This window comes from Mustela lutreola, chromosome 2, assembly GCF_030435805.1.
Source record: "Mustela lutreola isolate mMusLut2 chromosome 2, mMusLut2.pri, whole genome shotgun sequence".
In the NCBI taxonomy this organism is placed as follows: domain Eukaryota; kingdom Metazoa; phylum Chordata; class Mammalia; order Carnivora; family Mustelidae; genus Mustela; species Mustela lutreola.
Window position 1 is genome coordinate 142,972,867 of NC_081291.1, and position 26,699 is coordinate 142,999,565.

General features: G+C 36.9%; 1 protein-coding gene across 2 annotated transcripts in view; it reads right to left on the reverse strand.

Moving 5' to 3' along the window:
- Nucleotides 1–2,823: 2,823 nt before the first annotated feature.
- Nucleotides 2,824–26,699, reverse strand: part of TIPARP (TCDD inducible poly(ADP-ribose) polymerase) — a 31,008-nt gene continuing 7,132 nt past the window's right edge. For both annotated transcript variants that reach the window (XM_059163680.1, XM_059163681.1), the window contains exons 3-6: nucleotides 12,730–12,898; nucleotides 11,235–11,395; nucleotides 5,564–5,842; nucleotides 2,824–4,884 (exon numbers count right to left, since the gene is read on the reverse strand). In XM_059163680.1, the coding sequence (XP_059019663.1) occupies nucleotides 4,437–4,884; nucleotides 5,564–5,842; nucleotides 11,235–11,395; nucleotides 12,730–12,898 (1,057 nt within the window). In that variant the 3' untranslated portion in view covers nucleotides 2,824–4,436. The remainder of the gene's footprint in view (nucleotides 4,885–5,563; nucleotides 5,843–11,234; nucleotides 11,396–12,729; nucleotides 12,899–26,699) is intronic.

Genomic DNA, 26,699 nt, shown 5'->3' on the forward strand with positions numbered 1-26,699 from the left:
GCTTCTCCTAAGTGGGACATTTCATTGCACTCAGCTTGGGAATTAGGACTTAAATTCTCGACAAAGATACTAGGAAATACAGACCTTCAAGTAGGGCCTTATCAGAAAAGTGTGGGTTAATGCCCCAAACCCATCACTGCTGCTCAAAACCGATTTATAAACTGATGAGCATTGAAGAGTTCCTTGTTATCATGGAGCTGAGAAGCAGCTGTTTAGTGTGTTTGTCACTCATATATTGCATGCAGTCCTCACTGCACTGCGAGAAGCATTATAGAAGTGCAGCTGATGCATTTAAACAGAGGGCCTGCCAAATGATAATTCGGCACCTAAAACTTATTAGGCATTAGAAGGGTTAGAGGCTATTGAACACTAGTTTGAGCCCCTCAGTGGTCTGATTTGATTAAGGCTTTTTAAAGTTGAGATACAATTAAGGAGATATATACAGTCATAAAACTTGAATATAGAAATAGTTTAGCCCAGTGGCTTCCAGCCTGTTGGCTATAAGCTCTATCTAGAGGCATATGGGAGTTATTGTAAGTAGCCCATTAATTCATTTGAGCACCGAATGTTGTCGGTAGACTAAGTATAACCTACATATCAAACGCAGATATGGCTGGGATAAGTACACAAATTTTCATTAAAAGACTACTGAATTCATAGGAACTTTTGATCATTTTTCCTTTTATTAATCATTAGGTGCTTAACGGACATTAAGTTCATGAAATTCCGATATTCTTAGAGTGGTTGGACACTTCTGCTCTAGCTTGGAAAATTTAGCAAAGTGTCCATGGGACACTTCTAACACACAAACATTTCCATTCACCTGAGACTGAAGCTTTAGAAGAGCTCCATCTGACAGGCTCCCAGAAGATACACGAATTAAATAATAACATATCAAATAAGACCAACTAATAATGCTGATGAAACCTTTCAACTGGAAATTTTTCTATCATGATAGCTTATGAGAAAAGTTAGCAAAAGGTATAAAGCACTGTTTCATTTCTTTAACTTACCTGCACTAAGTTCCTAAATCAATTAACTGGGTACGTCAGATTTTAAAACCCAACACTCTCTTCTCTAAAGAAAAGGTATCTAAAGAAAATACACCTGTGTGGCTTACTTAGTTAAGCATCTGCCTTCGGCTCAAGTCAAGATCCCAGGATCCTGGGCTCGAGCCCCACTTTGGGCTCCATGCTCAGTGGGGAGTCTGCTTCTCCCTCTCCCACTTCCCCTGCTTGTGTTCCCTCTCTGGCTTTCTCTCTCTCTGTCAAATAAATAAAATCTTAAAAAAAAAAAAAAAAAAGATTTTATTTGAGAGAAAGCACAAGTGAGGATGGGAGTGGGGAGGTGTAGAGGGAAAGCAGACTCCCCAACCTGAGCAAGGAGCCTGATGCAGGGAATAGTCCCAGGAACCCTGGGATGGTGACCTGAGCCAAAGGCAGGTACTTAACTAATTGAGCCATTCAGGCACACCTGTATCTGGCTTTTAATTTGAAGATGAAAACACTATCAGTTTAGTACAGGACTTTACAAAACATTTTTGCATTATAGGATCTCAAAGTTGGATTATTCTTATTTGTAGTCTCTCAAAAAAAAAAAAAAAAAAACCTCCATGAAACAAACAAAAAAAAACTTGTTTCAAATATGAGAAAACTAACCATAAAAAAGGTGATTTTTCCAAAATTATGGTAGAATTGAAGAGCTTAAGTTATTTAAACACACACACACACAACAGCAACAACATAAACAATATGGATTTGATTTTAGAAGTATCATACAGAATTTTCTAAATACATTTTGATTATTTGATCCCAAGTAAGAAAAACCAGGAACATTTTGTAGTCATCTTACCTTCCTTAAATGAAGAAAGAAAAACCCCTCTGATTTAAATTGACTGTACAGCACTGTTTGGGTGTTGAACACATTCTTTTTCAGTCTCAGACCTAGTATAATAAAAATTCTTCTTTAAAGAACAGGGCCCTCATGATTCTCTTCAATATCTCAATAATCATTTACCAAAATCAACAGGTTTGTTGCAAAAAGCACAGAGTTGGGTTTTAGAATTTATAATTATAAAGGATCCAGTATTTCTAAACTCTGCACATATAAAAAAAGCCTTCCTGTCTACAAGACTGTATGACAACGGAATATCTCAAGGAGTTTGCAGCCTCTCCCTAGCAATCTTAACCATAGTTTAAAAGAGTTAAGCTCCAGCTTTCTGAAATGATGTAAATTAAATTACAGTTGTGTCACTAGGGAGAAAGATGTACTGAATGCTTTTCAGTATGTTTTTAAAGCCATGGAACCATTACAAAATTTAGGCTGACTCCACAGCTCTTGCTTAGTTAAAACAATATACAGTACTATACAGGAATTTAAAAATGATTACACTGGAGGGAAAGTACTGTCAGAGATGCTCACATTTCCAAATCAGATCACTTTAAGTTGGCTGAAAGCTAAGGTGCTCAAGTGCTGACAAGATCTCTAAAATTCCTTCGCATGTTTCCATCAGCACCAGTTGATGGGGACAATCAGCTCATTTTTCACTATAGCTGTTTGCTGATATGACAACTTTTCCCTTTTCCTCAAATATTTACCTGCAAAATAAAATATTCAGTCTTCTCTTGTGAAACTTACATGTGACTGCTACCTAATATAGTTTCTGCTGACTCCTGGAGCACAAAAGTTTAAGCAGCAGGCTCTGATTGGGTCTGTTCAGTCGCTCGGTCACATATTCACTCAACCAGTCAACAAGCATTTAAGGACAGATCATCCACTATGTGCTGAATTCACTTATCTTAAATGGAACCAAAACAACAAAAGTTTTAAAGAATTACCGGAACTTTTATTTTTGCTTAGTTTTATTAAAAAAATAAATATGTCATAAAGCTTTATTTTCCTTTAAGGAGAAAAAAAAGGAACAAGTTTCATAAAATCAAATAAGCAATGGTAAGGTGTCTTAACTTGAAAAAGATTGGGAATCACTGGTTTACAAAGTTATAATTGACTGAAAGTACAACTGTAACAGCCACAGTTGGCTGTCTCATGCCAATGGCAGCAAACAACGAGATCAACTAGGGCAAAATAAATAATTGTGTGGAAGCCCTGATAAGTGCTTAAACAGACTGATTCACTGAGACATCAGGATAGATATATCTTGCTTCAAACAACACAGGAGTTCCTGAAAAGTTTTGTGTAAATGAAATAGCCACAAACATACTAGGAGAGCTTGGTATCTGAAAGAATTCCACAGTGAATTCTTTTGTGAACGACCACTACCACTTTTGTAAATCCAGGTATTGGCTTTGCTTAAGGCAAAGTATACCTAGCTGCTACCTCTCTGAACTGAGGTATTAGCATACACACCGAACACTGCTCCAGCTGGGTCAGTGGCACAATTTCCAAGTTTGTGTTTCCATTAAGTAGTGTAAAATAGAGTCAGCCGGGGAACCCAGCTGCATCTGGCAAAGCAGGCAAAGGGTGGGATAACCACCTTTAACAGTATTTCCAAGCCAACAAATACTTTGGAGAGTCTACTTTGTGCGAAGCACGGTAATAAGCCTTAACAATTCAATTATAGATGTACTTCCTTTCTCTAAAACCTTCAGTCGGGGCCTACGTCGGAAACTCTAAAAGTAATACTACTAATCCTCAAGACTGACTTTAACCAAATTAGCTGCCCAGCTCCTTCAGATTGGGGTAGATGATAATGGAAGAGGCTGAGTTTTCTAAGTCTGCAGTTTTAACAACATAAGAATCATGTTTCATATAACCAGTTAGTGAAAAATCTTCCTGGCGACAAAAATTTTTCAAATGGTTCCTTTTTTTTTTACTTCCTCTGAATCCTCAGGTAAATTCTGCAGAACAGTTAAAGTCACCAATGCTCTCTGCTTGGGTGATATATTTCAGTTCTGCTGCTAGGATAAAAACTTCCTTCCACCCACCAGAATTTCATGAACTTATCCTACACCGTAAGTGATGCTTTGGACAGGGAATAAGTATGGTAGTATTAGCTCCAGTTGTTTTATCATTTTAAATAACAGAATCCTCACTTTGCTCACAGCCTCCATTTCATTTGGCCAAACTTCTACCAGGCTTAAGTCACATTTAATTGGTTAGGCTGTTCAGTTTCTTTTTAAAAATGTTTCTAATACCATTGCTGCCTATATGTACAAGTGTGAATAAAAAGAGTAGGCAATCTGTAGTCTTTTCCACACTGAGTACACTAACAACAATTAGTAAATAATTAAAGAATAAGTGGTCATTTTAAAACTCGTGTTTTTCTTTAAAAAATTTTTCACTTTCTAGCACTTAAAAAATGGGTCTTAAAAGTGCCCTATTAATGTCCAATGCTGTTCCCCACTCTGTCCCACCCATCCAAAACCTGCTACAAATGCTGGATTGAGTTCGTATCAATTTAGCAGTACCAAGATTTTTCAAATGGAAACAGTGTTACTGACTTCTTCATATTGGATAACAAAATAAGGGTAACTCTGATCATCATTAAAAATGACAAAAATCTGAGGCTCAAAGAAATTATCCACACAAGAGTCATACAGGTCACTGGTAACACTGCCTGGATTGACAGGAGGGGGTCTTCTCATGCCATGACTGCCCATCGTGTATCTGCCAGTTAGCACTTTGGCCAGAAACATGAAATGGACTCCTTTGGAGGACTTCTTAGAAAAGTTATGAGAATAGCTTGCCTTCTTTGCAAAATAACTGCCTTGTCCAAACATTGTAGCATGCTTTCCACAGACTCGAGGGTCAAAGTTGTGCTTGCAGATTCCATCTACCACATCCTGGGATGTTCCATGAAATAAATGTCTCTCATTGATTATCCTGTCACGGCCAAACATTTTCCTGTTCATATATTCCTTTTTCCTAATGAAAAGAGTGGACAGGGAATTCAGAAGAAGGAAGGTATAGATCAATTTAACAGGCAAGATGTAGTCATAAACTCATTATGGTTTCAATGACGAGGAAATGTTAAAGTAGCTTTCAAGGGCAAAATGCCATCAGAGATCATATTAAAAGTTTAAAATGATCTTTTCCACTGCAGGCAAGAAGAGCCCCTTTCCCCCCCGCCACCCCAACACTTATTCACTTGCTATCTCTTCCATTTCAAATCTAGTTCACAACCTTACTTTCTCAGGATAACTTCTTTGTCGAATTCCACCAACCTGAGTATCTCTTAATTCTGAGATTACTCAAACCTGCATGTATTCCTTTTGTACTACATTTGCTTTTTGTTGATTTGAGAGGCAGCATAGTCAAGTAATTAAAAGCAAAGCCTCTGGTGCTAGACTGCCAAAGTTCAAACTCCAGCACATATCTATCTGATTAGCTGTAGGTCCTGTGGCAAGTTACTGAACTTACATGGTCTGTTATGAAGAGTATATATGAGTTAATACATGAAAAAATACAAACATAATAGATTTTGTGAAAGTCTTTACTATTATGTTCTGCATCTATCATTAGTACATTAAGAAAAGCTCTTAGGGCGCCTGGGTGGCTCAGTGGGTTAAGAAAAGCTCTTAAATTTGTCGTACTGCTGACTCACCTTTTATATTTCTCCCAAAGAAACTGGTTTTGGACTCTCAGTATTTGCAAAATTCTATATTTAAACTCAGGCACAGTCTTATGAAAAAGATTATAGATGATTCGATAACTTTTGTCCTCTACAGAAACAGGCACTTGGATGAAGTCCTGAGATGGATGCATATAAATCCAAGTTTCAGGGTAAAAGTTTGCTGAGGTGACCCCATCAGGGCAGATGATCTGTGATGATGAAGTTGCTTCAAGAGGCGGAGGAGCCTGTGTAGGAACACCACCAAGTGTCCTGGAAGGGAGAGGAAGAAATGTCAATGTAAAACATTTAAGTACATCTCATATTATAGCACTCTAAAGCAGTACCTAAAATTGTAATTTGTATAGTTTAAGTGCTTGTTTTAAAAAACAATATAGAATATGCTATGTATTTAAAAAAAAAGTCTCCAAGTGACATTGCCTATACACAGTTAACCTATTATTAGCTTCTTCCCAGCCTCCTCCTTGTGGAGAAAACTCTGGAATGTACTGCTACAGGCAGGCAGGCAAGCAAGGGACAATTTATAAATATCTTCACTTTGAACTGTAGACTCCTCTTTTGCCTATACAGTTAAAGAAATTCTAAGAGAGCAGTGATAATATATGTATTCTTCAAACTTTGCTGTACTAAGCAGAAAATTTACCATGACTAAAGGCTCTATAGGTGGCGGGGAGCAGATTGATGGGGAGACAAAGGCAGGCAGGAAAGAAGGAGCTTACAGGAAGATGACATGAAATATTAAAAATAAAAAAGCTTAGAGGTGCCTGCGTGGCTCAAGTGGTTAAGTGTCCAACTCTTGGTTTAGGCTCATGTCATGATCTTATGGGTTATGGAGGCTCCATGCTCAGGGGGAGTCTTCCTGAAGATTCTCTCCCTCTGCTTTCTGCCTCCCACTCCTGCATGCATACATACACATGGCTCTCTTTCTCTCTAAATCTTTAAAAAAAAATTAAAAAGCTTATACTTTCTGTATAACACAAACAAAAATCACTGGAGTAGGCACTGAAAGCTGACATTTGGCATTTGCTTCATCTTTCAATGTCATGTGTTAACAACAAGGTCGTCAATTGTATCCAAATTCTATAGCCTTAGGTGTGCTTAAGATGAAACGAATTACTTTAAGCTTCAGACAACAGAATGTATATCCTTGAACCTTTAAATTTAGTTTTAGTCACTTTGACAGGTGACTTTCTATTAAGTAGCAGCTGAACATTAAGCATTTAATGTTCAATTAAATGCTTAAATTTAAATTATATTTCTTGGCCATTTTCAAAACAGAACAAAAAGGAAGATCAGAGAGAGAAATTCCTGGCCCTGAGACCCAGATTCAGGGCCAGGGTACCGAAACACTCTTCAGCATAGAGTGATGGTCACAAGGAAGCAGTAAGTCTGTGAAATGGATTAAACTAAAAATTTTCAAAAAGAGTTTTGTAACACAGAAGTTACAACCGTAAGTGACTGTGCATCTCATCTGCAAGAGCATATCTTACCATTACCCTCCTCATTAATCAAGCTGCCTTACAGTAAGCACATACTATGGACAGGCATTTTACATACATTATCAGTTACTGTCCTAACAACCCAGCAATAAGGCTTGGATATCTGTACTTTTCAAATAAAGAAACTGCTAGCATAGTAGCAAAGAACAGAGACAGGACTTAAATCCAGGCCTATCTACATAGTTTCTAGATGCATACTCTTTCCACTGCTATATACTTCACAATTCATACACACACACACACACACACACACTCTCTCTCTCTCTCTCTCTCTCTCTCTCTTTCCCATCAAGGCTTGAAAGTGATGGATGTATATTAGGGCTGCAATGCAGGTTTGCCTGACTCCCACTACCACCACCTCCATCTCACACAGTCTTTTGACTTTTAAGAGATGGCTTGATAAGAAGTTAAAAAGCTATAGAGGCACAACTGCCTTCTCTAACACCTGCCCCCCTTCAAGTGGTTGTGCCTACGATTTAGCATGCCTCAAGATCCCTTGGGAGACAGAGACAGGAGTTCTGAGAGGAACCAGGACTTACAGAATCCATACAGTTCAGGGGTCAATTTAAAGGGGGCACTGGCTTCTCTAACCTTCCTGGAAGAGGCATAATAGTTCCTGTTCTCTGAGGCGTTTTCATAAAGCCCTGACAGACTCCTCTGGAGTCTTCATTCACGGGCACATTCTTCTGAAGAGAGGCCCCACTGCTTTAATCAGATTCTGAAAGGTAACTCCTTCAAAAGCCATCACTATTCTGGAGAAATGGCAGGAAATACAGAGTATAAGTTCCCTATTTTTAGCTGTTCCTTCTAGTCCTGCTCTGCAAAAAGAGTAAATTCCAGCCTACCAGATTTCCAGGTTTATTAGGAATTGAAGTTACCAAAAGAGGTTTCTCTCTCTCTCTCTCTCTTTTTTTTTTTTTTTTAAAGATTTTATTTATTTGTCAGAAAGAGCGAGAGAGAGGGCGCGCGCACTTGCACAAGCAGGGGGGGTTGCAGGCAGAGGGAGAAGCAGGCTCTCTGCTGAGCAAGGAGTCTGATGTGTTGACTCAATCCCAGGACCCTGGGATCATGATCTGAGCCAAAGACACAGGCTTAACCTACTAAGTTCCCCAGGCGTCTGCCAAAGAGTTTTCTGAGTTGGGGAAGGAAAATAAAAATTCTCCCAACCACTCTACCCAAAACAGGTTTTAGGCTGCTGTCACAGCCGTACTGAAATCCTGGCACTGACCAAAAAAGATTCATAGATACTTGAAGATGAGCCTGTATAAGTAAATCCTAACCATCCTAAAACATTAAGATTAGATTTTATATTCATAATTATCATACATTCCCATCTATAGATGCTTACTTTTAATAAGCCAGTATCTTAATTGGGCTAAAACATTAAAATGCATATAGACAGCTGTCTGATGAACTTCTACACACTACACTTGCCATGAATTAGAAATACATATTACAAGCACAGTTATAAATGTGGCTTTATTTTCTGAGGCTGCTGAGTTTGTGTTTAGCTCATGGGTATTCCAATGACATACCATGTGCTTCACAGTGCTGTACCAGCCTTCTCCAAAGAGGCAAAGTTGAAGGGTCTAGAACTTGCACTCAAGGACCTCTGAAGAATGGATTTTCAGAATTCAAGGTCATCTTTTACACTCTCCTTCCCTCTCCTTGCCATTTCAGAAGATGTTTCCTAACCCACTTTCAGTGACAAAGTAAAAATTAATTCATTTTATCTTTTCTGGGGGGAGAAGTAAAACCCTATCAGGCTTTCCCATGACCACAGAGTGACTGCACAGGATAGATGTCCTTTTGGCTGAAATGAACTCCTACACCTCTAAATTTGAGATTTGTTTGCTTATGCAGCCTCAGCTTAAATATTCTAAGAATATTAAAGAATAAGCTTTTTTATCAACCTCACTGAAAAGCAGCAAGCACCAGGAAATAATACTTTCTTTGTAACTATGAGTGATAGATGTTAACTAAACTCCATTGTGGTAATCATTTTGCAATATATGTATGTCAAATTATTAGCTGTACACCCTAAACTGACAGAGTTGTAGGTGAGTTATAGCTCAATGAAACTGGAAGGAATTAAAAGCACCAGGGAAATTCTCACTTAGGAGGAGTCAAAATTCATAGAGTAAGTCAGCCAGCCCCTCTCCTCAGCTCCCTTATTCTGGCATTCCCAATTTCTAGGCATCTCTTATTTCATGATTACTATAGCCTTTTTTGACACTTACGTTTTAATCTGACCCTCTACATTTACTAACATTTAAAAACAAAACTTTCTTCCTGGCTAAGATTAAAATCATAGTCTCTCTGGAATCTGTTTTGCAGCCTGCTTTTTAAAACTAATCCCTCTCTACTCTCCACTAGGCCAGTCTGAGTGCCTCAGGGCCCCAGACTCTAGGGCAGATAGGAACTGAAGGGCTGCATTTACCCATTCCATCCTGGTGAACTTGCTGCTTGTTTCTCTGCTCTTTTCTCATTGAAGTGTCTGCGTAATCTCTTTGATTTGCTAAGCTCTTACTTTATACCTGATTAACGCTGTTTTAGACAAAAAGACTAAACAGGAGATTTTAGAAAGAAAAAGGAAGAAATAACAGACTGACTTTCTTTGTTCTCTTATAAGCCTACGTTATAGGCTTACCTTATAGTAAGGTGCCAAATTTGTGGCACTAATTCTAATACTGCTTATAGTATTTTCATAGTTCGTACTTTTACAAAATAAGCCTAAATTTTAAAAGAGGGGGAGGGATTATTTCATAATTACTTGTCTTAGGGTTGAAACAAATCAATGTTCACCATTTTGTAAAAGTCCCCCATCAATGCAGCACTCGAATGAGCATTCTTACTCTCACTCAGAAGCTCCATCTTGCTTGATTGGCTCAGCATGCCAAGCTGCTGGTCTCACTAATGAGTTCTACCATCTCACTAGGAGGACAATATGTTCCTAACTACTGGACGCTGACACTATCTCCAGCTGTGCTAGTGAAATCACAGAAATGGCATTTTTATTAGTTTCTAATAAAAAAAAAAACCCTACAAGGTAAAATTTTTCACACTTGGACTAGGAAGAAAGCACACATTTACCCAAAGCCAGCATATATTTCTTAACCAGCCTTACTAAAAATTGCTTTTGGATACTGAGCATTTCAGGGATTTTTATTCATTTGTATTTTGTTTTTAATGTTCCTTTTGCAATCTCATAATTAGAATCATTAAAATTCTGTCATAATGATCTGGGAAAAATACAGTTTGAGACTGAAAAACAAAAAAACAAACAAACAAACAAACTAGTCAGAATATAAAAACAGCATCTCTAAGATAAGTAGAAGAGAAAAACCAGTATTACTCTAGACCTCCCCAGTTCATAAAACCAAGTAAATCTAGCATTATTTCTAAAAAGCAGCCTCTAAATATGGTAGATCCGATGAGAGTACACAAAGATTTCCCTAGAGTTCCTAATTTTCAAAGATGGCCATGCTACTGGTAACAGGCTCCACCTTTTTGCATCTATGGAGATATACTGATGGGCTATCTGGGGTGGGGAAGAGGACTTGAGAAAATGGAAGAGCTCACCTACAATTCAGAAGGTTGAAATCAGTTTCAACCTAGAAGTATGACAGGTAATTTTAGGGAGTATTATAGGAAGGTGGGCCTTACATAGAAAATGAGAATGCAGATTCTTTGAGAAGAATCTTTCCTATTAAAATTCACTCAAGGAAGAAGAACTGGAGAATGCCACCTTGAAGGGCTCTCCCTGCTTGACCTTGCAGTTTACCTGTTCTGGGAAGCAGCACCATTACATGGATGGTTATCATCAGGAAACTCAATCTTTCAGGAAGCAAATGCAAAAAACTGCCTTATCCCCGATATAATTACTTTTTGTTGTACAAAAATGTTACTTCTCTTTGCTTTTCAGTTCAAAAAAAATCAACTGGATAATCACTCTTTTAGTTAGGTTAATTGTAGCTTATCTGAACTCTATTCTGAAGAATTAAACTCATAGAATAACTCAAAATTTCACATTCTAGAAGTATTAACCAAGTTGGCCTCTTAATTTAAAATCTTTTACTCTTTGTCATTCAGTTGTATATTTACATAAAATGAGAGTAAAGATAAGGCTTTCCACTGACACTTACTGTAAATACGGAAGCAGTGTAAAACAGGAGCGGAAGAGGGGTCTCCTTTTTATTTCTCTCCTGAAGAATGAGTTGTGAAGAATGTAGTGGTTGTTCCACATCATAAATCGGACCTCTTTCAGACCTCGAGAGTTGGCTTCTTCAATCAGTCGAATAACAGACTGGAGTAGAAAATAGAAGGTAAAGGAAAAAGAAGTTAGAAAAAAACAATCACTAGGAAATATGAAAAAATGTTACTGTAACTAAAGGCAAAAATAGTTAACCTTGATGTTAACATCAGAAAAGGTTCAATAAAGTGCAGAGAGTCAAATTAATTCCCTTTACACTCAGGATTTTTGGGGAGGGGCAAGGGGGGAAAGAAACAGAATAGAAAGATGCTCCTTCTTCAGAAGAGCATGGATTTCTATTATGAAACATGTGAGGCCCAGGGATCAACTCTATTTTGAGGCTTTAACAATGTCCTAGAAATTTGTTTATATTTCTTAAGGGAATTTTCAGAAGAGGATTAAAGATAGTAGTGTATATAGTTCAAAGAAACTAGTTAAGTTCCAAATCCAAGAAATCTTTCAGAGGAAAAACACAGGGACATGTATTCTGAGAATACATTTTAAATAGTCTTTTATTCTCCTTGGAAGGTATTAGATACTAGTGATTACTTAAAAGAGTCTCAGAAATCTTAATTCCATTATGTATTATTAACCAATTAATATTATACTTAGGTAGTTTTCTTTTGCTATTGCCTTAAAAGAAAATTCCAAAGGGTAAAGAAGTCAGTTATCCCTTTTTGTAATGCTGGAAATGAATTTAATCAAATCAAAGAAGTCAGATCTTTGGAATGTAAAATTAATCTCTAAAGTCCATTTCATTGTTTTAAAATTTGACTCTGAATTCTCATTAAGAGGCAAAGTAAACCCATCATCATTTTAAAACCTTACTTTGTGATTTGATTTAGAAGCTATTCTTACCATCTCACACTAAGGATCCATGTACACATATGACACAATTTTAAATGACTGATTTGCCTGACCACAGCTCAATAAACATTTTCAAGTATTTCTTCCAGGGGCTTAAGAGTGCTTGTTTCCCATTAGACTTCCGAGATGCTAAGTATAACACATGATTCAGTGAACATGAGCCAAGGAGCCAGAAACAGCTAGAAATATACTAGTGCTCATCTCATTAAAATTATTCTAAAGGAGCACTATGTCTGAGTACTTACCATGTAAATATTGGTCTCTACAGTATTATGATACTGAGGAAAGCATTTTACCTCTCTGATAACAGTGGTATTTATGGATTCCAGATCAGTGAAAAGAAATACATCCTCAGAAAAATTGAGAATAATGTAAATTATATCAACAAGACTCCATTTTGTATCAGTAAGCTCTTATATTTGTTGTTCTGTTTAGTCACTGTTGTAAAGGATTAGAAGGAAAGGACAGTGAAAGATAAGAAAAATTTAAATGCACTTTTGGGGAAAAGAACCTGTAAATACCTCAGGATACTCTCTCCATCCAAAGTGGTCCCTACAGAAGAACTTCCAGACTGTGTGGTAAATAGAGTTTACATTGCTAGAGGGTGGTGTGGACAGCCTTCGTAGTTGGTCAAATTCAGTTGTTTCATACACATTCATGGCATTCAAATCTGCCCAAAATTCTTGTCCTCTAAAAAGACCCCCCCAAAACAAGAACTGTTAATACATTTGCAAAATAGAAATATCTAAACATCTCATAAGACATTAAAAATATGTAGTATAGCATGCTGTAGAATTTTCAAAACTTATTTGGAGTAAAAAGGACACTACTGGTTGTTTCTCCATTTCCTACATGCCTTTTTTTTTTTTTTTTAAAGATTTTATTTATTTATTTGGCAGACAGACCACAAATAGGCAGAGAGGCAGGCAGAGAGGAAGGGAAGCAGGCTCCCTGCTGAGCAGAGAGCCCAATGCGGGGCTCCATTCGGGGCTCGATCCCAGAACTCTGGGATCATGACCTGAGCCGAAGGCAGAGGCTTTAACCCACAGAGCCACCCAGGCGCCCCTCCTACATGCCTTTTCTTAACAAGACCAAAGGTTCCAGGCCATGGAGTTATGGTACCACACTGACTGATGTTTATCCCACAGTATCACAGTATCACAGACCTAAACCAATCAACATAATCCCACCCTCCCCCAAACCCGGGTTTCAGCCAATCAGGGAGTCAGTTTGAAGATGAAGCTGACAGAGAAACAAAAGAAACTTCTCTTAAAGCTTGCCTTTTTCCCCAGAGTTATCAGTTTACTTATCAATACAAAATACACAATATTGCCTGATGAAAAGAGAAAAAAAGAAAAACAAAAAAACCCACCAAACCCCAGATGAGACCAGTATTGCTATTTTACCCAATATCAATACTATCTTTTGTCCCGGGGGTTGGAGGGGGAGAAGTTGGCAAAACATGAAGAGCAAGATAGTTTGGATTATTATGAAGTTTGGCTGTGAGAATATTTTTGTCATTTTGTTATCTCTTGTCTGCTGCTGCTGAATCAGCACTTCATAAATATCTCAATACTTTGGGGGGAAAATCCCATTATATGAATCAATATCATTTAAGGAATTCTAATGGGTGGTCCATTTAAAATCTCTTTTCTAATGGAACTTCATCTAGTGTTTGAAATATCTTAACCATTATTTTAAATAACTGGAAAAATGTTCATTGTATTGTTCTTTTTGTGTATTTTTCAAGATATCCCTAAGAACATATGAAAAATAAAATACATCATAAAGTAACATCATAGATATCAGCAGAGTGACAAAGTTTCCAGACACATTCCTTCATCTTTCTACCCTTTTCATAATGGAGTTCTTTCTTTTTTAAAAACATTTTACTTATTTATTTGAGAGGGATAGTGAGAGACAGCATGAGCAGGGGCAGGGGAGAGAAGGAGAAGCAGGCTCCCTGCAGTAGGGAGCCTGATATGGGCTTGATCCCAGGATCCTGAAATCATGACCTACAAACGCTTTGCCAACTAAGCCACCCAGGAGCCCATCCACCACAGATTTCTAAATGGAGGTCTATAATACACAGGATACTCCAGATATAGTGTACTCAAAATGACTGGTTCATGTGAATCCAGGTGTTGGAACAAATATTCCCAATATTCAACTTATTTCCTTGTTGTAAATTAGAATTTTGAAAAGGTATTAATTTTGACCTAGGGGTTTTGTTGGTTAGTACAACACTTTCCAAATTCTGCTCTAGGAACACTTGTTTCAAGGACTGTTAATAGGTATTCTGTGTAAAAAGCATTTTGTGGTCAAATGTTTGAAAAAAACTTGGTTACACAAAATTAAACAATTTACTTATTGCAGCCACTCTTCAGCCCCTTTAATATACTAGGTAAATACTGAAGCACCATGATGAGGGCTATAAAGTATCCTTCCAAAATTGTCACAACGCTCTCTTCCTTTTTTTCCATGTATGCCTATTAACATTTCTCAATAAACACCCCTGGCAAATCTACCATCCTCTATCCTCGTGTTCATAATTTTTGAAACAGATTCTATTTGGGGGGGAAAAAAACCACCTCAAGTCATATATCCAACTAATGGTGCCAATGAAGCATGTAACTTAATAAAAGCAGTATGTTCCTTTAAAAATTCCTAAGGCATTTCCCCAAACCCTAATTTCCTGCTTAGGAGAACAGACAGGAAGGAAGGAAGAATGGAAGGAAGAAGGAAGGAGGATATAATCTTAAAAGTACCATATACTTTTAATTAAGTGTGAAATGGAAATAAGACAATAAAATGTAGTTTAAAGTTACATTTGGACACTTCTTGGTTTAAAATTATTTATGTTAAATAAGGGGACTTAATTCAAAAGGAAAAAGTGTTTCTGGAAAACTCTTTAAAAAAGTAGAACAAATGCTGAAAACCGGAACTCCTATACCTAAACTAAACCTCACATCAAGTTGCTTAAACGTTTTTCACTTAATTTTAGGAGAATCTGATATTGAGCCAAGAGATATTAACCTGTTTCTCCCTCTTAACATAATTTCCAGATCTAAACAGATTTTCTTGCTTTAAGTTCATTTCCCAGTAAGTGTTCCCAATTATGAGTTAAATCCTCAGTATTTTCTTTAAGGAATTCGTAGAACAGCAGTTATTATGTTAATATGCATTATAAACAGCCAATGCTTTTTGTTGTTAAAGTACCAGATTTTATTCTGGACACCACTCTAGCAATTTCTGTTTAAGCCTGTATTATTAAGACTTCATAGATAATGATTTGCATGAGAAAGACATCTAAAACTGCAGCTTTTGCCACATCCTCTGTGCATTTCAGTCCATTGGGTATTATGAAATTTCTATGACAAATCCTAATTTACTACAATCAACTGTTCTTTGGATTGATGTATCAAAGTACTGTTTTAGCTCTATTTGATTTTCAATATGCTTTTCTAGACTTTGCAGAGACAAAACAACAAATTTGAAAAACATTAAATTATCTTTTTATAAGATTAATTTTACCACCTGCTCTCCCTTAAACAGGGAATGCTTAAAAAATCCAAAGCCAAGAATTTCTTTTCTCCTCCATCTGCATCAGTAAAAAATGCATGCGATACAGATGCCAAATGTTCAACATACACCACTCTTCTTTATCAAACCATTGTCTCCTATTATGAGAAAGCATTTATGAGTCATGTATGTATGGTAATGGTGATGGTGGGCTGTATTAGGCAATACACAAAGAATTAAACAGATGTAGTTCCTGGCTTACAGGGGCTTCAAGAGAGAAATAACTAACAAAACATAAAACCAGAGTCCGTACAATCTGCCTACTAAACTCATCAGTGGCAAGTACATCCTGGGAATGAGAGGATAAAGAATTAGCATGCAGCATTATGGAACAAGAGGTGGTTACTGGTGTCTAGGAATGGATCAAGTCAGGAAAAGTTAAGAGGCTTTACTGTATCAAACACAGCTTTTTCTAAGAGAAAGGATTTTAGGAATAGTTTAAATAATAGGAAAAAATACCGGTAAAGAAAGAAAATAAATACCAGGATTGTGTAAAAGAACAAGAAAAAAATAATTCAAGCATTTTGCTTTTGAAGAAGGGTAGGGACAGGGAGGGACAGGAGAAATGCAAGTAGCTGGAAAAGGAACTCTATTAAACAGGGGTACAAAGCAGATAAGGACACGTGAACTAGCGTAAAATAGGCAACATGAAAGATGTCAGGCCATGAACTGAGGAAGTAAGCCCAGGATCTCAGAGCCTCAAATTTAAGAGTACAAATTTAGAGTATTGAGGTGATAAAGGGTCGAAGCAATAAATACTGGATGTGTGAAGATTGAGCAAAACAGACAATGCTAGAGATTCGGAGGTAGAGGGAAGCTCTGTAAAGCAGGGTGCAATAATCCTGGTAGATGAGAACTCTATAAGGCCTAAAGACATCCCCCACCGAGGGATGGCCAGAAAAGAGAGAGTATGGGAGATGGCCACTATATAGGATTTAGATTTAACTAAATATATCATGTGGCTAAATTAATCAGTACTGACTTCCCCAAGATATAACCCTATCAAGATGAATCAGGAAAAAAATCTTATAAACAGATTGATGATTTTTGCTACAAAAGAATGAACTAGGACTGCTGAAATATTAACAATTCTGCTTCTGTATGCTTCACCAACAAACACACTACCACACATACCGATGTAAGAATCCAGATACAAAACTAATCTAAAATTCGGAAAATAACACCCATTCTCATAATTTAGATGCTTTTTAACAATGATTCTCCCCCTACTCAACAAATAACTTGACATACCAAGTAAGACATTTTTCAATTATTTATTATCTATGCATGGAGCACCTACACCTACCTAAGTCAGAAAGAAATGTCCCACAACCATCATTTCTTCTGTGTACACTTCAAATACAAAAGAAAGTAAGCGGGGACCATGATGTAAATAACAGAACCATAATGAAAACCCAAAACTATTTTTAAGTTTAATGAAACAGAAATTAGTAAGAACATGATCTCTTTGTTAGATAAATAGTTCTTGGGATTATGCATTTGGGAGCCCAGTAAGGAATATAACCATTTTAGACAATTTTTCTGTATTTATAAGTTGTTTGAAACCAATAAAGAAATGTGAAAAACAAAAAAATCCTAAGTAGACACACTGACTAAGCACTGGACTGTATGCTGGGGATAAGATGAAATGGGCCAGAGTCAGTAAGTTGAGAGAGAGAGAGACACACACACACACAAGCAAACCCAGTGGTATGGTGTGAAATATGGCACAAAGGTGCTCTGGGAACGATTCAAAGGCAGAGGGCCTACCTCTACTGGAAATGGGGTCAGGAAAGGTATTCATGGGAGGTATCCTAGAGTAGATGAAATGAGAATCAAGTCTGGCAGGCCACCACGCAGACAATGGGAGGCAGGACATCACATGCAGAGTGACTGACATGTGCTGAAGCCAACCAAACAAGGCACAAGAGACCCAAGAGTGGGCAGTACATACAGTTCATGTGAGAGGTCAGAGTGTTATGTGTGTGAGGGGGATGATAAGAGATAAGACTGGACTGGATATGTTGGCTGGGGCCAGATAATGAAAAGCTTTGTATGCTGAGTTAAGAGGTCAGGACTTGATTCTGTGGGCAGTAGGAATCACTGGGCTGTTTTCAAGAAAGTTCAGACTCGCCTTTTAAAAAGCTACTCCAACAATGATGGTGTGGAGGACTGATTTGTTTATCTTAGGTAGGACACGGTGGGGAAAAGGAGGAAAAGGGTGGAGACAGGCACTTACTTGCTAAATATTTATCAGCATGTTTTTCATTATTATTATTACTTATTATTCTTAGACTTAGCCATCTGTAACTATTAGAACTATTCAAGACAAATGATGATAGAGAACTAAGGAGGCAATAGCAGGGAGACTCTGAAAGTTATTAAAGAGTCAAAATCTGACTGCACAAGATAGGGATTACATGTGAGGCCGAAGGGAATGTAGAGTCTAGGATGTGTCCCATTTTTCTGATCTGGATGACTGGGTAAGGTGCCATTATAGGAGACAGGAATTATAGGAGGTGGAACACGTTTAAGTGGGAAGATGATGGAACTAAAATACAGAAGTCAGTCTTTAGCAATGGTCAATTAAATTTTTTGACCCTACTCTGAGCAGTTTTAACCAGAGGGGCTAGATTTCAGAAATTTGTCTTCCATCCTCTAAGAGTTAACTATTTTCCTACAAGGATAAATCTGTGATGTCAAGCTAATTCACACCTGCTCTAATCAGCCGACTAACTAGACACAATTAATAGGTCCTCTCATTTTATTACTGTGATGTAGAGTGAAAATTTCTCCCAAAACTGAGGGTCATTAACAATAGTAGGATAAAGATCAAATGAAGTATATAGAGTATTTAAGCTCTTCTGCTATGGACTTGAGACAGGCATGACAGATGGGACATGTTTGCTGCTGCTAAAGAAATTTCACAGGCACACAAAATATAGCTGGCTTTTGATACCTGGCTTTGATGTTTCCAGAACTCATTTAGCAATGTTGGAATATCTAGCAGTTTATATATCCCTTCAAATATGTTACAAGATGATGAGAATCAAGCCATGGCATATAGAATACCAACGTATTTTGTGAGAGCAGTGTAGTTATTTAACTTCAGAGGACTACGTATTCTAACTTTATGCTTCAGAAGCATAGTAAACTGTCATTCATTCTGTTATTAAGATTTTTGCTAATACCGACTCAAATACAGAGTTACTGGGGCAATAAAAAATTTTCTATAAATGCTTATATAAGCAACATCTTTCAATATGTAGCAGAGGTTAAAATTCTATCTATATTTAACTTCTACACTATGACATGGGTCTTAGTACCAACTGGATTTTCCCTCTTTGTATCCAGAAGTAGCTATAAATACAGACATGCCTACAGATCAAAATTAGAAGTTTCCATTATTACACATATGACCCTCAGTAGTTGTGCGTGGGCTAAGAATCAAATGTTGACAATTAAATTGGTCCACCTCTAAAGAGACCCTGACCAAATCAAGACAGGATTGCTGAGGCTTAGCTCACTCTGTAAAACAATTAACATCAAACTTGGATCATGGATTTAGCTCATCGTTCTAAATATCTCAAACAATTTTGGGTAGGCAAATATATATATATTTTTTAAGATTTTATTTATTTATTTGACAGAGAGTGAGATCACAAGTAGGCAGAGAGGCAGGCGGTGGGTGGGGGGGAGCAGGCTCCCCACTGAACAGAGAGCTGATGCGGGGCTCCATCCCAGGACCCTGAGATCATGACCTGCGCTGAAGGTAGAGGCTTAACCCACTGAGCCACCCAGGCCCCCTGCAAAAATATTCTTCACTTTAAGATACAATGAGTTTCCAGGAATCAATTCTTAAAACGGTGATCATTTTAAGACAAAATTCTGACTGCTCCCTTGGTGCCTCCTGAGACATCTTGGAAACAGGTGAATGGGAAGGCACCAAGTTAGTGAGTGGATGCTGTCTAGCATCACATTGATCTGTGTTGTGTGTTAAATGCCATGGCTAATTTACAAATTGTGAGACATCTAACTGTGGTCTTACTTTTAAAAAATTTTTATTTATTCATTTATTTGACAGAGAGAGAGAGAGAGATTACAACTAGGAAGAGAAGCAGGCAGAAAGAGAGGGGGAAGCAGGCTCCCCGCTGAGCAGAGAGCCCGATGCGAGACTTGATCCCAGGACCCTGAGATCATGACCTGAGCCGAAAGCAGAGGCTTCACCCACTGAGCCACCCAGGCACCCCCTAACTGTAGTCTTAAAGTCATTATAGAAATGAACACTGTGAAATAAAAATGAGAGGATAAATAAGAGGAGACAAAAGGAAGGCAGATTCCCTACATGAACGAATATCATTTTTAAGCTTTTGTAATTCTATATTCCCCAAAAGCATGAGAAGAACTAAACAAACACATAACATAGTTTATTCTCAAAAACCTTTATACCAAGACACATTTGAGTACACCTAAGTGCTTCCTAAACCCTAAAAAATACCATACACTGAAGTCCCCTCTGCCCTATGCAACCACTAAAAGCAAATTATAATATCTACTTGAGGAAAAGAACCTACTAAATTTTGTTATGTTGGGCTTTTTGTTTGCTTTTACTACAAAACTACCAGATCAAAGGAAAGAACACAAAAGAACCTTCTAATAAGATGTGGTAAGCCTAAAAATCTTTCATAAATAAAAATTACACCTAAGAGATCAGAAAATCTCACTGCTATCTATTTACAGAGGCATGGGATTAAATTTTGCACTCTGAAGACATCAGAAATGTCATACAGCCTTAACTTTTAGCCAAGTTCAGTCACATGTCCTGAGGCTCCTAGAAGGTAACTTAAGTGAGACATACTTCTCAACCATGGCCTGAAGAGGAACTGAAACTTAATTTCTACAATAGCTGGGATAGAAAGCACACAACAGATTTTTTTTTAAATGTGTATCATACCTTATACTGCCTTAAATTATGCAGTTACTGCCTTTTATGAAGATGAGTGAATATCCCATTTGTTAAGTGAAATATTTTTAGAACTGTGAAGTTTCTATCTTACCTCAAAGTAGCCAATATAAACTGCCATGTACTCAGGGCACCATACTGATTGATTAAATTTTGTGAATATAGAATTAAACAGCATTGGAAGAGGGCTAAAATATATTTGCTTATACAGTTTTCCTCCTTGATTACAAAGTCAATTGTATGTAAATGCTCAAATTACCTTAAAATAATTGCTTTCAAATAACCACAAATAACTCAGAACTCATTTACACATAAATGAAATTATAATTATAAACAACTATCATAAAATAAATCCTCTAATAACCACCAGGAGAAAATACAGGCTATTAATTTATAGATCAACTTTTGAAACTACAAACTCTTTATAAAAGGGTTTTATTCAGAATTTTCTCAACTTAGCCTTATCTTTTTCCCCACTTAGTACAGATAAACTAATTGAAATGAGCAAATTAAAAATATACACTTCGATGGCTTATTATGAAACCCAGAGATGACTAAGAAGCTCTCAAGACTAGAGATTTGAATATATGCAAACTAACCATACAGAGAATTCAACACTTCCTGAGAGTTTTAAGCAAATTTCTTAAAGAAAAAAAAAAAAAAAAGGCTTCCTACAGAAAACATATTAGGAGATACCTTTTTTCTTGTGTACATATCATAAACTGTGACCACAAAACCTTTCAATATGGCTTTAAACCAGTAACTTTTTCTGGGGGAGAAGAATCTATGAAGCCAATCTGTTTCTCTGACAGATTCAGTTTTATCAATAGTTAAGATAGCCTAAATTTTTGGTAACAAATCAATTGTAGAATCCTTTATACAAGGCTTCTGATGTGTGGCAGCATTTGGACAATCAAACGTCTTAAGCAAGCAAAGTGCCTTGTGTTTCATAAATTCTACCCCCATTCAAGGATATCTTTCTTTTTATTACCTCAGAAGGCAAATCTATTTCTCCTGTGCTTATTTTTATTCTCTCAACGCCTGGAAATGAAAGAGCAAAGCCAGGTGGCAGTCAGAAACCAAAGACCAACCGCAGCAGGAAATTATTTAGAGTATTTTGTGCCGTTTGCCCTCTCTACGCCCTGATCAGCTGCAGGAGCTGTGAAGATCACAAGGTGCAGGCAAGATCCTGAGAGCATACACAGTGCAAGCAAATTCACCCTTGGGCCTCTATCCCTGCCATTCTTCCCCCACTCTTCAGTGCTGATAAAAATTTCAAGCAAAGGTCACCCAAACTCTATGGCTATATGTTAAATGAGAAGGGACAGTTAAAAAAAAAAATCTCAGTCCAAAAAGAAAATTTTTTTTTTTAATTTTATTTATTTATTTGACACAGAGAAAAAGAGAGAGAATGAACAAGCAGGGGGAGCAGCAGAGCAGAGGGAGAAGGAGAAGCAAGCTCCCCACTGAGCAGAGAGCCTGATGCTGGGCTTGACCCCAGGCCCCTGAGATCATGACCTGAGTCAAAAGCAGAAACTTAACTGACTGAGCCACCCAGACACCCCCCAAAAGAAAAAAAATTGTTAACAAAGAGAAATTCCTCTAAGCTTGCCCTAAACATATTTTCCAGTCATATGAGAAGTGCTATGTTTCACATAAAGAGAATTAACAAATCCTTCCTAGAAGCAATAGAGCCAAAATAAAGGACATCCATTTGCATAAATAGTATAAATTTCCTGAACTCCTTCTCAAATAACTTAGTCATGGGAGATTCTAATATACTCCTGGCACATTCTGTGGCACACATACTTGCAAATCACTGGTTTCTGTAAAATGTGAAAGGGAAGAGTCACTGGCATTCTCACTAAGAGCATACCCTTTCATTGTGATGACCATGTAAAGGTTCTTTACTGGCCAAGCGGGTGTTAAAAGTATACAGCATATAGCAGAGAAAGATCAAGGAGACAGACACCATTTTGCTGTGTGGACACAGCAAATAGGAATGCTTAGTTAACTCCCTTCTATGCTTGTCTTAGCAACAGTAACAGGTTAGGTAAGCAAGGAGAATTGTTTAAATTTCACAATTAGAGGTTCATTAATATCATCAACTTCTAAAATTTAAGTTATTGATCACAGAAGTGGCTATAGTTAGCATACGACTGCAACTATAATTTTGCACAAATCAAATATAAACCTTATAAACTAGCAAGTTGAATAAATGGAATTTATTATGCACAAAATCCTTTTTTCCCCCAGATTTCAAAATGTATTTCAGAACTTACTGCAATTTCTAATTCCCCCATTAACAAGGAATTATCAAGGCTTATAGTTCAAGTGTCAGGGACTGGGCTGGACTAGGTTTAACACTTACAGGGATTTTAAACAGACACAAGTCTGTGCAGTATAATTCCTGGCCCCTAGAAAGCACTATCATAAGTAACCTATAAATATAATAATACATTTTATTAAAGAGGTTCTTCATATCTAAAATGTAATTTGTTTGCTCCTAGAAATGGTAAACTTCAGAAGTATTTTATTCTTTTGTATAGTTTGTGCTTATGGTGTTGCAAAGTATGGTTCAACCGAAGACCTTAGGCTATTACTCAAAAATTTCAAACCCAGAATGAAACAGAACATAACTAAATCCTCTGCACTTTGTTATCTTCCAAAAAGATATAAAATCACTCATATTCACTTCACTTCAGTTTAAGACTCCCAGTTTTATTTTAAAAGAGAAATTCTGCTGCTTTTATGAAGGGAATTTCTTGTAAAACTTACCAGTATCTAATTACCAGAACCAGCCTTATAAAGTTGTGCTGGAATAATCAAGAATCATCTTATAGTTCAAAATATGTTTTTTCCTTTGCAAAAATGATACATATACTGAAGTTTTCCTGCCACAAAAAGAAAAGCGTAACTCTCAAACAAGACACTAGTAATTATTAAAGGTTACTGATCTACATTAAGAGGACCTCAGGTTCTAATGTGATAAAAATTATTACAATCAAAGGATGCAAAATCTAGTGGTCTCCAATCAGAGGATAAGAAAAAAAGAGGTCAGAGGAAATCAGTCATAATCTCAAATGGCTGGATTTTAGTAGCATTTCTTGAGTATCCCAGGTTTGTATGAGCTACGTACTGTTTAACCCTTTAGAAAGAGCCTCCAAGCCCAATATAAAACTAAGGGATCACCAACTAAGATCAGAGATACACCGGTGGAATTTATAAATTTACCTGCTTTATGGCAGAATGCGAATCCAGAATCTAGAAATTCTAGTGTAACAATAGGAAACAGATTTATAGGAACATAGTAGAGTTAATCAAATCGTAGTGTTTGCATGTCCATATGCACAGAATGAAATCTTAAATGATGAATGGAGCACACTTATTTTTTCCATTTATAATAAAACATAAAAACTCTAGAGTCAACTCAAGAAAATGCATACTGTATCATGTAATTATTTTTAGGGATGGCCAGGTAACCTTAAGCTATTTCCTTCAACTATTTGATTTAAAAGTTATACATCTTTGACATTTTGAAGGTTCATTTTAATTCTAGTAAATACTTCAGAGACAGACTGACCCCAACCTGAAGTCAGGTGACAGCTGCTTCAAAAAGTCTAATCTGCTTATTGACAAAAAGACAAAAAACAAACAAACAAACAAACAAAAAACACCCAGAAAGGGAATAAATGGATGATTGCTATTGATCCCCACGATAGCTCTACACAGACCCAGTAACTTCGCTGGATTAGTACAGACAGAAGCCAATTAGTTTTATTTCATATGTAAATAGAGCACAAAGAGGTACAAAAAATAATTCATTGGATTGCTTTATCCTAAAGCAGAAGGCACACATTTTGAAAGTCACTTCAAACACAGTTCTTGCTTATGGAGCTCTCTCTTTCTCTTAGGCAGGAATTTTTAAAATAAATTCAAACTCATCCAGCTGTGTATATTCAAGAAATACCAAAAAGTCACACGGCATAGTAAGTTTCAGCTGTTCTCCTCTCTCCAGTGTTATCAATAACACATAATGAGTTAGTTCCTATATCATCACAGCTGTGCAGGCCAGAGCGAACTTGGCTAATTTAACTATTCCAGTATAGTTCAGTCAGGAGCTTGCTCTACTTTAGATAATCCACTCTGCAAGTCAAACAGAAAATAGCAGCATATGCTCTATATTACCATTAATAACACTTCTGTCTTCTTTCACTAAGTTCCTGTGAAGGCATCTAATGGTATTGTCTCTTGGATAGATTAAAAAAAAAAAAAAATCAACAACCTTCTAAGAGCAATTAACAATCAAAAGAACTCCAAAGTAAGACTGTAACACCATATAGCCTAGTAAAACTCCCTCTCATATTGATTGATAAGCTTTAATTCCCAAAGAGGAGAAAAAGAACACTGGCCTCCAAGCAAAATTAACTATGGTATCTAGTTTGTACTTTCTTCTTCACCCTCCCCCTCTTTTAGGAATTCAGGATTAGAAATAATCACTTAACTTGGGACTTATTTTCACCTACAGATTACCTACAAATGAAGTTTGCAGAGTGCCTTTCCTTCATGGGTGGTAATAACTAGAAGAATGTTCTGTATTCAGGCACACTTTAACATGAATGTAATATGAAAAGCAGTGGTGATCTCAGTTGCTCAAGAGAAATATGCACATCCTTCACAATTTCAATTATCCACAACAGTATTCTACACAGTTAGTAAAGCTCTTTCAAAACTGCTTAGTCCTGCCATTTAGTATCATTTTCTACTAAGGATGAGTTGCCTAAATTGTCAGAGACTATGTTTTCTTAATCGAAAACACAACATCCAATGTTGTTTTCTTAACTGTGTATTTGGAATTTGGAAGTTCTCCAAAGCCCATCCCGTGAGCAAAAGAAGCCTTGGCATCTGAATATGGGGAGTTCATACATACAACTAGTTTCCAGTTGATGTCAGCAATAAACATCTGGAGATATATAAGGGCAGAGTGAGAAAGGACAGTGGGATTGTATCATACTTTGGGCTAAAGACAAAATTGCAAAGAATAATTAAAATTATTTCATTACAACGAACCAAATAAGCATTTACTATTGAAATCCTTTTTTATTTTTTTTTAAGGTTTTTAGTACCCAAGAATCTTAAAGAGTTGGAAGAGACCTGTGAACTCACGTAGCTCAACTTCCTAATTTCATTCTTGGGAGTGAAATGAATATTGCAGATCTAATTTGGATTAATTTAGATGTTAAACCCAATACATTTGCAAAACAAAGGATTTTATCTGTACAGTTTGAAACTATGAACTTCTGTCTCTGCTAGAGACCCAGAACTTTGAACTTTCCCCAAGTTCCACACAATGAAGTGACAGGGATATGGTATATAATCATTTTCCAAGTCATATAAACTGTTGAAAACAAATGGGATAAACAATTGCCATTCATTATTTCTGAATCCAAAGACTGCTGGGCCAGACTTGGGCATATACACAGCTGAACACACACTTCCTGGTTATGTGCAATCAGTACAGATAGACCAGCTTTACAGGCCTGACCACAGAGATTAATAGCTTTAGCCAAATAATGTGGTAACCATGTGAACCTGGGCTGCTCCAGCTTGTTTGTGAATCTCTCAGCAAGGCTCAACATGCCGTTATCTGCATCTTGTTGCCAGGAAACACAACATCGCTTTGGAATACAAGGAAAACCAGGTTGCAATGACCACAGGTCAACTTCCCAAAAGCCTAATTTTTGACACTTAGCTATCTACAATCTTGTATTTCTTACTGTTGTCTCTGAGAACTTCACTTTACTAATAATTAACTGTTAATACTTTTTGCTATTTTTATCAGAGCAGGACCACTACCACTAACAATGTGGCAGCAGCATTAGTAATTACAATAATTCACTCACACTTTTCCTCTCAAGTGTCAAATGAACATTAGTTTCGTTAAAA